We start from the raw sequence: 12,880 nt of genomic DNA, 5'->3' as shown, positions 1-12,880 counted from the left end.
TTAAATATATGATAGTAAATTTTCTAAATCTGTAGCCACAGTATAATAAAGAAAAGTATCCCACATCACTTAAAAATATGAAAGCTCTAGATTATTTAATATTGTTAATTACAGAAATTAAACCATGAAAGTGTTCTAAGGAATTAAAAATTGATAGGTATAATATTTTACATTGCAGTATGCTTTTGAGAAGCCATAAATGCCAAGCAAAACTAATTACACATTGATTAACCTAAATGAAAACATTTTAGAGAAATTGCTAAGGAAAAACAGACCCGAATTATTAATAAGCTGTTTTCTGACTTTGGCAGATTTAACATCTTCAGTAGGAGCAGTAAGTAAAACACAAAATAACTGAAACATTATCTATTTTCCATGGGCATGTATTTTGTCTGAAAATGTGTAACAAATATATATAACATTTCTATAATACTATTAAAATAAAAAACGAGATGCAGAAGTGACTGTGTATGTCTATGAATCCACTAAGATGCATTCCATACATGTAGAAATATTCAGAATTACTTAATTTCTCAGTGAATAATCTTCTAATTACAAATATTTATGCCTTTCCAGTAGAGTCTTGGAAATCTACTGGAAAAGATGCTTTTAACTTACTTTCACTTAAATTCTTACAGTATTTATATCAAAAAGTAATATGAAAAGATGGCTCAAAAACAGTGCTTTTGCAATTTAAAAAAAGTCATAGTACATTCAAACCAGAAGGGGTTAAAATGATTTCATTTTACAGATGAGGCCCAAAGAAATCCACCCACTTCTCTAAAATTATTATTTATCTGGTTCCTGAGAAGGCAGGCAGGACTAATGATGCCCAGACCAGTACATGCTTAATTTCTCTACAACATATTAATGAAAAAAATAAAATAAAAATCTGGGCACAGTCTACCTACAAATATAAAGCAAAATTTTTAATAGTAACACATTTGCTTCATGGGAAACAAAATTGTTTTTAGGACATATTAAATAAATTGTTCTAGCACTTGGGTATAAATATAAAAACTATAAAAAAATTCTTAGTCTCTGCTGTAATAACACACAAAAAAGCTAAGTACAAAGAACTGATAAAAACCAAGATTTTAAAAATGAAATCACCTATTTGTGTATACAGGGGATCAGTAAATACAAAGAAACACATACTGTCATAAACCTTTCATTAGGTAATGCTTTGGTGAAGATATAGAGAACCATATAAATTCCAACTGTCTAACTCAGTTAAGTCACAAGTAAAACACAGCTCTTGGGAAACAGATAAGGAAAATGAAAAGCCAATTTGTATTATATTCCAAACAAAATGCAAATCAGGAAAAGGATTTTTTAAAATATAAAGATTGCTAGCCACTGCTGCAATATCACGTAAAGCTTATAAAATAACCTTCGAGAACTATCTTTTAAAATGAAGGTGAAAGGGGAATTATAAAAACCTGATATGTTATCAATATACATGTTCCTGAAGTGCAAAGGGTGGGGGAAAATTCCCAAACAAAGTACATACGCAACAGAAATGATAATATTTTTTACTAAATTAGTGGACTAATTTCCATAAAAAAGAACAAACAGAAAATCTGAACTTTTAGGTAAACATGCCAACATAGAAAAGGAGGGAAGGAGGAAGTAAAGAAAAAATGAAAACAATTCATAAGGGAGGAAATACAAATAACAAAAATTTCAAACACACACACACACACAAAGTGTGAAATTCCATCTTTGAAAAAACCTGAAATGGTATTTAGACTAAATATAAAACACAAAGTGTCTTATAAAGGAGTAAATGAGGTCTTAAAAGAAAGCACTTAAGTTCTACCTTACAATATTTAACCCTACTTATAACTTCTTAAAATTATTAACTTTTAACTAATTAACACATACTAATCACTAAAAGTATGCTTTGGTACAGGGCTTATCTGATAGATTTGAAATTCACAGGAATCACAGTACATCAACAATATGGTTTAAGCAAAATAATCTGGATAAGTAAAGTTTAACTAAACCATGTCACTGTAATTAATGAATTTCAATTTAAAAAAAATCTGTAGACTGAATGACAGCACCAATCAGCATTTCTGCTATCAGGATTCTGCACCAGAGAGAAGCGTCATAAAAGTCTCCCATGAAATAAAGCCAGAGTACACTAAATCAACTGCTAGCACAATGAGACCCAAATGAGGACTTCTATCGCCCAAGAGCCTTGCGAAAGGTACAATTCTGTAGCCAATGCTACTCACCTTGTCTTTGAAGATATGTGGATTTTGATATATAAAATCTCGGTAACTTTCTGTTCGTACTTTGTCCTAGAGTGGAGAAAGAAAAACATTCTGTTTATAGGATAGACTGAAAATATAAAATTTCTAGGAAGATATTTGTTATTTTATCACACATTGCTAGTCTGCTTGGAAAGCTAAGCTTAATTTCTTTGTCCTAAAAGAAAACAATAAAAAATAGAAATGCCAACAACACACAAAGAAAATTACTGGAAGTTGGATAAGGTCTAAATTCTTAAAGATGTACACATTTTTGTCTTGATACGTGTTATCATTTCAAGACTTCAACTGATAATTAAAGCTAACAGAAGCTGAACACTTGATGTTTCGCTCCATCAAATAGGGCCTGGAGTCTAGAGCCTGACAATGTATAGTAAAGGGAGTCTACTAGGTTAATGTTAAAATATGGGAGAAAAAGAGCCAAAACAGATAAATGTTAAAAGTTGTGGTTACATATAAAAAATGAAGCCACACGGAGTATGGTTTTTCTAAGAAAGTCACTGATCAGCACCTATCTGATTTATAATCCTGTTTTGTTTCTAGAAATGTCTGTAGTAGGAAATGATGCTTAAAAGCCTATAATCCCAAAGGTAAATCATTTGAGCCCTGCAGCTCACATTTGAGACTTCTACATTCTGGAGTCTCACATGACCTGAGACTGACGCAGGCATCGAATGTGAACATTTATTTTAGTTCATGAATAAAGCCGATTCCCTTTTAAATTACTTTAGTTGAGACACATACAGACAGCAAATTAAGCAGTAAGGGCCTCTGCTGCCAAGTAAATAAAATGAGCACAATAAAAATAGAATAGGAATTCCAGCTTTAGGTTTCACACTAGGTAAAAAGAAATGTTACAGCAAATACTAGGATATCAAAATTTATGCAATCCACTCTCTTCAAAAAACAATTTTAGGCCAAAAAACCCCCAAAACCATATAATGTCTCAAATTAAAAGCCAAGTTGTTCTACTTAATTACAGGATATAAAAAAATGGGGTACTGCAGAATTAATTCCATGTTTTCTGATAGAATTATTTCTAATTGCTTTATATAAAAAAATGTATACCATTCCATACATTTGTCATTCTTATACTCATCTTGTACTACAGCCAGTGATTTTTGGTGGGTGAACATCAGTCTAGGAGGCAGTCACTCAGAAAGCTCTTGCCAACTACACTGCCTCACCACTGCTCCAACTTGATCACAAGCACCCGAATGCCTGTCCTAAATCCATGCACCGCTGCTCCCTCAACTACAGTCCTTCATCCGGGCTCTTGTTACAGATCCATCTGCTTTCATTCGTGTGCAATAAAATCCAAAGTATACCAGAGTGCCTTGGGCATAGCAGAGCTTCAGTTTAGTAAATGAAGTTTTGAAAGGAAAACCACTAAAAATGAAAATGCAAGCAAATAAAAGACTAGCACTCATAACCACTTGTAAAAATGTATTCTAAGAAAACACAAACACTTCAATACAAAATAAGATAATAGAAATTTTAAAAATTATTTTTTTCACCAGCCTATTAAAACTAAGGAACACAGAAGAAGAATAAAATCAGAGCTCTAATACTAAGAAGCATCATCATTTTTTAAGACTAGTAAAGTGCCATGGAATTATTCCTATAAGTACAAGAAAAAATTTAAGAATGAGACTACAGAAAAGTATATACTACGAATTTTATGTATATATAACAGTATGTTTTAAATGTATGGGCTCATGAAGGTAGAAGGAATGCATGAGTCGGATGAAGATACAATCAGAAGAATGCAGTAAAGAAAAATTATCTAATGGTACTATGATCTGTGATAAATGTTTACCAGGATGAACAATATTTTTCTTGGAAAAAAAGAGTGATACATCTCAGATTTACAACATTAGTCAAGAATGACTGTTCTTCAGAAAGATAAAGTGGCAAAGGATTTTGAAAGTTCATGTAATCCATCCTTCCATCAACTGTTATCTCTGGAATTCAAAAATGTTATCTTCATCTGAACTTTAGAAAGTAAGATCACAAAGTACCTTTATTTATAATTATTAGCACAACATATCCCATCACTGAAATACCTGAGACTAAGCAACCAAAAAATCCAAATACTCTTCCCATAAAAGAAGGGCCAATTCTAAGGATAAAAATAAATCCTATCCATGGTTTCTCAATTTGAAATTATCTATAAATATCAAATGAGATTGTGGTAATAACACAACCTTAAACAGATTATGTGAGCTAAGAATTGCTTTGATAAGAGTCAGAGTATTGCTTGATACACAGAATATTTCCTACTCACCCACAGTATGTAAGTTAGCAAAATATAAATAGGATAAATAGTTCTTTTTGCATGGAATATATGCTTATTTCTTACGAATACTTAATCAAGTCATCCCCAAGGAGAGGTAATTACATTGTTTAACAGCTAGTGGGAAGTGAGGCATGGAAAATTATATCAATAGGGATTCTTAAATGATTCTCTAAAAGGGAAAAGGTAGTATTGAAAACTTCAAGGTGGAATTTCTTAAATCCATATGTACATCAAAAGGACTTAAAGATATATGACCAGGTGTAAAGATCCTCTAGTTATGGATATACAGCTACAAATGTCCAGGACAGATATTTGGAAATAAGTAGTCAAAATGGATTTCCCTGATGATTGTATCTAGGATACGTTTATGTCCCACCTACCTGGAGTCTCAGTAACCTTCTGTCTGAAAACCCACACAATTTCCATACTAAAGGCATTAAAGGTTCATGGCATTTAAATTGATGGAATGATTTAAAATGACAAACATGGGCTTATTAAGTGAACTCCTTATAAAGAATTCTAGACACAATAAAATTAATTTTAACAAAGAAAACAGAGTAAATCAATTTCTTTTAAACAAACTCACTCCGACTTAAAATAATTTATCACTTATAACTGTTATTTATAATGCTATGCCATTACCCAAGTGACAACAAAAAGCACAACCGACTGTGACATGTCATTATTAAAGAAATGACATGACACTGCTTTAACAGACCCCAAGTAATTACAATTACTATTAATCAGGAGACCTTCACCCTGTGATCTTGCAAACCTGACTCAATAAAATACATACATGTTATTATTAAATATCCCTGGTTATTTTAAATCTGTGTCAGAGGAACATGGTCTCCAGGCTTTCCAAAATAAAACAATCTTGTGAGGAAGGATTTAGGAATGCATTTTTTGTTGGCTGGATTTAAGAAAAGGCAGTGGCATCTAAAATTCACAGAGATGAACATCTAACACTTACACGAAGTTTTTTACATTCCAACACTTGTTCTACTGTAGTTTTACCAAATTAAAAAATTAGATGTCACTATTTTACAATCTACAATACATAATCAAATGTGTAATTACTAGGTATGGCTAGAAATATATTTTATATGGACATTATCATTACAAAAATTAAAACCAACCAAATTTAAAAACCTGATTTGACCAATTTAGGAAATTCTATATATCAATGATTTCAAATGTAACAAAGTTATGCTATGACAATTATAAAAATTATTTACAATTTAACTTTTTACCAAAAAATTATTTGCCCAAACTAAAGTCAATATTACTATTTAAAACACTAAAATTAATCATCCCCTTTGTACATTAAAAGGCAAATGTATAATTTGTTACTATTTAATAGTTGCTCTTGACAAGATGAAAACCAGCAGCAGTTTTCTCCAATGTTTTATTTCAAGCAAAAGTAAAGATTTCATAAAGATTAAGAATGATCTTAAATCGAATTTACAGTGGCTGTGGTGCTCCTGTAGTCTTTTCAACCCAAGATGCGCTATTAAGCACCAAAGAGATTTAAAAAGCAGTTCTAAGAAAACACCAAAAAAAACCCAGTTCTACAGAATATATACTAAGAACTTGTTTCATTCGGTTTTTCCTTTAGTATAGATTTGGAGCACTTTGTGCTCTTTTCTAACCTTTAGCATTTCTTCATGTATCCCATAATGCCCGTATGAGCTGAAATAAACGCCATCCTCATCTTCCTGGAGGTCTGCAATGGCAGTAGTAGATGACGAGCAGGTTCTGACATCTGCGTTCATCACAAAATCCTGAGCAAATTGTCTGTAATCAATTTGAAATACACCCTTGAGACAGGTTTATTGGACCATGAAAAAAGGAAAGGCTAGAGGTTGAGGGAGAAGAAAGGGAAGGGAGTCTGGTATGCAGTGTGATGAGCCTCTAATTCAACATTCTCTCGAAAGCAACGGAAGGCTCCCCCTGCTGGATCTTAAGCAACAGCATATGCAAACTCAGACGTAAACATGCCTTCTTCGAACCACAGAAACACTGCCAATAGAAGATTATAGCTGTTTGTACCTTTCAACTGAACAAAACCACATTATTTTTATTCAATTTTATTATTTCTATTGTTCTAAAATCTTATTTTAGGTGAATGAATCAGTGTGATATATTTCAACACTATTAATGTTCTTTGAAACCACAATATTTCATCAAAGGGTTATATGGGCAGAAAGTTGACCCAAATCGAGAATTATTTACCTACACCACCACCCACTGCAGCTCTAAAACTCAATTCCCTCTCTGATGACAACATATTAAGTATCTATAATGTACGCATGGGGGTGATGCTAAGCGGGGGACGGACAGTGAAGTTGTTGTTGGTTACTAGATTAACCAGCATAAAATCTCAAAAAGGAAAGGGAACCATAGTCAGCTACATTTTGTTCCAGGACATTCTAGCAAACCATCAAATGGGTACTGAGGGAATGGCAACCAACTTACAAAAATCCAACAGCTAAAGCTATACTTTGGGCAATGCAGAATCTCAGGCCCTACTTCAGACCTCCGAATCAGAATGTACAGTGTAACAAATTCCCAAGTGATTCACATGCACATTAAATTCTGTGAAGTATATTCTGTGAAGTAAACCAGCAGAAGGCTAATTTACTCACTGGGCAAAATCACCCTATGTATCTTGTTTTCTAATACTACATAATTACACTTTGGTTCTTTAAAAACAAAAATTTCAACACCGTATTGTCCCCAAACCTAAAAAATATTAATTACTCCCCCTTAAAAGGCTAGGAGAAAAAAAGTAAGTGGAAAAATCTATTAGAGTCTATTCAATTACCAAGTAATTCAAAGGAAGGCAATATCAAAGAACAAAAGCACTCAAGAGGACAACACTCCTAGAACAGTAACTGTAAGCACAAAAGGAATTTCAAAGAATGGAAAACAGGCAAAACCACAAAATTCTGTTAATCAACTATAACATATAAAAATGCTGCATACCATTAATTAACTTAAAATAAATTTAAAATTAAATACCTACATTGTGCTTTCCAAAACATGGAATGTTTTGCCATATTCCACCTTATTATTAGCAGTATTATTTGGGGATCTAAATAACTAATATTCTGTAAGATTGATAAATTACTTCATTCTTTGCAGATCCTCATGCGCTCTAGCTAATGCAGCTTCAGCAGACAGTGCCCTGGCTTCCATATGTTTCAATTTTTCAACAACAGATGTGTTTTCACTGATTCCATTGGGGTATGAGAATGGGACTGACACTGGTTCGTAGAGATCTTCTACATCTAAAGAAATAAATGGACATTATTATCAGGCCATCTTCTGACAATGAAGCAAATATAAACATATTATCAATAAATATATACTAAGGGCCTATTATGCAGCCAACTGAGAAATAGTTGTAGAAGTACTTCTAGTTAAATAAAACTTTAATATCCAAACTGTTTCCATTTAAATTTAAAGAGCATTCTGTTAGTCTAACTTTTTCATTAGGTGGCTAAATTAACCATATATTAAAGCATTAATTATACTGAACCAAACTCAGGAAGAAGCAAAAAAATGGAAGGAAAAAGCCCTAATATTTATTTTTTTAAAGGTTTTATTTATTTATTTGACAGACAGAAATCACAAGTAGACAGAGAGGCAGACAGAGAGAGAGAGGAGGAAGCAGGCTTCCTGCTGAGCTGAGAGCCCGATGCGGGGCTCGATCCTAGGACTCTGAGATCATGACCTGAGCTGAAGGCAGAGGCTTTAACTCACTGAGCCACCCAGGCGCCCCCTTTATAAGTATTGATCACCAGATTTCTTCCAAGTACACACATTACATCTTGTTTCTTCCTCAAACCTAAGATATAAATATTTATCCCTATTTTAAGTCATGGGAAATATAAATTTCAGAGAAATTAAGAGAGCTGCCCAATGTCACTTGGTGATTTAATAAAAAAAAAAACACCAAGATACCAACCCATGCCTGCCTTCCTAGCTCATATTCTCCACACACTAGTTCCCTTCTCAGACTCTGAGTCTTTATCTATAGAATAACAGGCATTCATTTAGATATTCACTAAGGACAGTGTGTACATAAAGAATTCTATATATTCAGTAACTTTTTTATCCTAGGTAATGGGTAGTGTAATCTATACACCAATGTCTTATTGCTGGTATTATGACATCCTAATTCCTAATATCAAAAGACTTAACTTTAATATCTTGATGTATAAACTCATTAACTTCCACTGAAGAGCTAACAACTCTGCAAATAGAAGTTAATGTGTGGAGTTAGTGACTGGTCAAAATCGCAGTGTCTATTAATCTGTCCAATTAACCTTCAGATCAACTTTAAAACAAAAAAATGATGCAGATATATTTTCTCTTCAGTACAGCACTGGAAGAAATATGGCTTTATTTTTCCATATTCAGTTTTTAGTTGTGACACAGAGTTGAGAAAAAAGAACTAAGCTTAACAAATACATGAGAATACAACTTAGAGACTAGAGCTTACATTGAACTTCTTCTAAAAGCACTAGTCCAATATGCCACTAATCTCCAATTAGTCTGGCAGAATACTGTTTTAAAACAACTATAGATTCATTTGCTATTTACGTCACCAAAAATTAATGAGAACAACAAAATATGTTAAGGACAGTACACCATATTTTCTACTTCTTACTACAACTCATTTTCAAACTTCTTCAAACTGTTTACAAGCCAGCTTGTTGGTCTAAATTACAGATGAGAACTGAACAAAGAAATTGATTTCTTTGTTTCAGCAAGTTTCTCTGTTTGCTTTTTGCTGCAATAAAGGACAGAGCAATCTTTCAACATTAATAATATGTAGATAATCATATAAAGGAAACGTTGGAAAGGAGAAAGGATTCAGTCAACATTAAGATCCATAACTACAATTTATCAAAAGTCTAATTCAAAGTTCTAAACCATATTCAGGAAGATGAATTTCCATATCTACATTTTGTCACTGGAGGTTCAGATCACCTGGATACTTCATTTTGGCAGCTGAGAACTACCACAAAGGATGGTCAATTCATCAAGAAGGCATAACAATTATAAATGAGTATAAACCTCACAAAAGCAAAAACTGATAGAATTAAAAGGCAAAAACAGACAATTCTTCAGTCATAGAAATGTAAATACACCCCTATGAATGACTGATGAATTAGAGAAATTCAAAAACATGTAAGAGATCACAACTAAAATATCCAACACCTTGAACTATTTCTAGACTAGTGGACCCAAAAACTGTTATCTGACACTCCTGCAGAGTACTGATTTTACAGTCAGTCTGTCAACTTGAGTTTGTCTGATGTTTTTTCATTATTGGAATAAAGTACAGCAGAAAAATGATGTTGTATCCTGGTGCGTTTTTCCAAGGTGTCAATAGGACTTATTAATGGTTACATTAACCTTGATCAGTCAGTTGTGGGAGTGTCTGCTGGCAAAGTTAACATCTCCTTTGTATTTAAAATTTCTTGGGGAGATATTCTGAACTATGCAAATCCTATTTCATATTAAATTTTTACCCACTGATCTTAGCGTCCATTGGTGCATCTTTTCTGCAAGTTATTATTACGGTGTTTGCATAATGGTCATTTTCTCTCTTCCCTTCTAAAAAAGCAGCTCTAGGTTTGAGCTGCTCCTTCTCCATATATTTATTTAGTTGATTACATTGGTATGAATTCAGGTATATTTACTCTATCCTATGAGCTAAAACCCAACACTATCACTTTGTGTTCCTCAAATTACTCCAGATTTGGCCATGAAGAGTCCTTCACGTTGGCTCCTGTATTCTTGTGTAAGTCCCCTCTTCCCATCCCCCCCACCTTTTCTTTTTAAGCACTTCCTCACTCTGTGGCGCAAACTGTTCCAGACTCATCTTTTATCGCCCTATGCCATCCATGGAATCAATCACTTCTCCAAACTTTTTAAACATTTTTTATTGGACAATGGTGTTAAAATCTGGGCAATAGGCACGTTTACTGCTACTGGGGTTTTTCTAAGCTTTCTCAACAGAGCCAGGAAATACATGTGTGTATACTGACCCACACATGCACAGACACCTGTATTACCATACCTATGTGCATGTATATTGAAAACTGAGTTGATACTGATACCTCTGATTCCAATCTATCACTATAGGACTCATTTCATCCTTCTGTACTTCCTTATCTGACACCTCCTTCCCAACAGTGAGAAACCTAGCTCTTATTATCCGTAATATATTTACTTACTTGTCCATGCTATTATAGACAATACATAATCCCAGAATTGCTAGCTCAAACCTTACGAGAAAAACCTTTACTGACTAGATCACAGAATTTATGTAGTCTTTTTTGCAATATCCAGTCAAGATTTTAGTGACTCAAACAACTCTTTCCTTCCCCAACCCCTTCAGCAGTTACATTAGTCCTGTGTTAATACAGCTGAGTTCATTCGTTAGTGTTTTTATTCCATTTTGCACCACCACTACCCTCATACCTCCTGGTTGCTTTATTGGTTTTGTTTTTTTTTTTTATTACATGAAGGCTATGAGAAATAATACTTCTGTCCTAAGAGTGGGGGCTATACAGAAGGTACATTCTACAAGAAATGTCACTCCCCCATTGTCCCTGTTACGTCTACCCCACTGTGCCCTTCTATCGCTGTCCCACGAAATCCCATACGTAACTGCTCTCTTTAGTTTCTAGTTTATCTTTACTGTATTTCTCTTGCACAAATGAGCAGACACATGCATTTTCTCAAATCCCTTCCTTTCTTACATGAAAAGAATATCATACCATAGATACTCCTTTGAGGTTTGCCTTTTCTTATTTAACCGTATGTCTTGGAAATCACTCTATCAGTTCAGAGAACTTGGGTTGTTGTTGTTGTTGTTTTAATAGATGGCGTGGACCTACCAGAGTTTACTCAACTACTCTTCTATGTATGAGCACTTAGGCTGTTGTCAATATTTAGAAATTACAATGTTACCTTGAATAATCTTGCATACATGTATTTTCAGGATGTTGGACGTGTACCCTCAGAGCAGATTCTTATCTGTGAAACTGCTGTGTTAAAAAGGGCACATACAGTTTAGTTAGGTGTTGCCAAATTTGCATTCTACTAGCAATGTATCACAGTGCCTGTACCTTCTCTGTCAAAAAAATACGTCATATTTTTAAAATATTTACCGGTCTGATAGGTAATAAAAGGTATCTTACTGCTGGGCTACTTTCGAACTCTTTGGTGAACTGTCTTATCCTGTACTTTTTCCTATTGTTCTATCAAGTGTTTGATCCTTTGTCCCTCAAAGTTTAAAGGTTCTTTGTTTATAAAAGAATACTGACACTTTGTGGAATATTTTCCAAATATTACATTGTATTTAAAAAAAAAAAACTCATTTTATTTACTCAGATTCATTAGTTTTTCCTAACATCCCCTTTCTATCCCAAGAGCCTATCCAGGATACTATAATTCATTCAGTTGTCATATTTCCTTAAGCCCCTCTTAGCTATGACAATTCCTCAGATGTTTCTTGTTTTTGATGACCTTGATAGTTTTGAGGAGTACTAGTCAGGTAGTTTGTAGAATGACCCTTACTTTGTGTGTCTGATGGATTTTCATGGTTAGACTGAGGTTATTGGTTTTGGGGAGGAAGACCAGAGGGAAAGTGTCATTCTCATCACACATTATAAAGAGTTTATAACATCAACGTGATTTATCACTGATGTGATTATCTGGCTACGCTAGTGTTTACCAGGTTTCTCCCTTATAGTTACTTGGCCCCCCTTACACTATACTTGCATTGCTTATTTTCTTAGTCATCTTTTTTTATTAATTCGATCATCTTTAAATCCTCAAAGACTAATACTTAGCAGATGCTTGATAAATATTTATTGAAAGGCAGTGGAGGTTCAGTGGTCAATAAGCTTGGAGCCAAGATAGCAATGTCCTTCTCTTCCATCTCTCTCCACCAAGGGCTAAGAGCACTATTTGAGAGAACGCAGGCAGCACACTCAAGGACATGCCCAGTTCAAGTTCTCCCTTTTTTACTGGCCTCTTTGAGTGTTCCAGTCGTGGCTTCTTCATCCAAACTCCTGTAGATCTTATTTATTTACTAGTAACAATAAATTCCCCTTTATTAAGCAGTTAACCCTCTGACAGGTACTGTGCTGATATGCATTATCTTCTCAACAATTCTACAAGGTGTCATTACCACTTTTTTACAAATTAAAGCTGAAGGAAATTAACTTAATATTCCCGTTGGAGAGTTAGATTCAATACTGATCTGCACCCACAG

General features: G+C 33.8%; 1 protein-coding gene across 1 annotated transcript in view; it reads right to left on the bottom strand.

Annotated features, from left to right (window-relative positions):
- Window positions 1-12,880, bottom strand: part of PRMT3 (protein arginine methyltransferase 3) — a 126,283-nt gene that overhangs the window by 107,268 nt on the left and 6,135 nt on the right. The window contains exons 6-8 of the mRNA XM_044258964.1: window positions 7,712-7,871; window positions 6,231-6,375; window positions 2,244-2,309 (exon numbers count right to left, since the gene is read on the bottom strand). Coding sequence (XP_044114899.1) covers window positions 2,244-2,309; window positions 6,231-6,375; window positions 7,712-7,871 — 371 coding nt within the window. The remainder of the gene's footprint in view (window positions 1-2,243; window positions 2,310-6,230; window positions 6,376-7,711; window positions 7,872-12,880) is intronic.

Source organism: Neovison vison, chromosome 7, assembly GCF_020171115.1.
Source record: "Neovison vison isolate M4711 chromosome 7, ASM_NN_V1, whole genome shotgun sequence".
Classification (NCBI taxonomy): domain Eukaryota; kingdom Metazoa; phylum Chordata; class Mammalia; order Carnivora; family Mustelidae; genus Neogale; species Neogale vison.
This window is presented reverse-complemented; position numbering and strand designations above follow the sequence as displayed.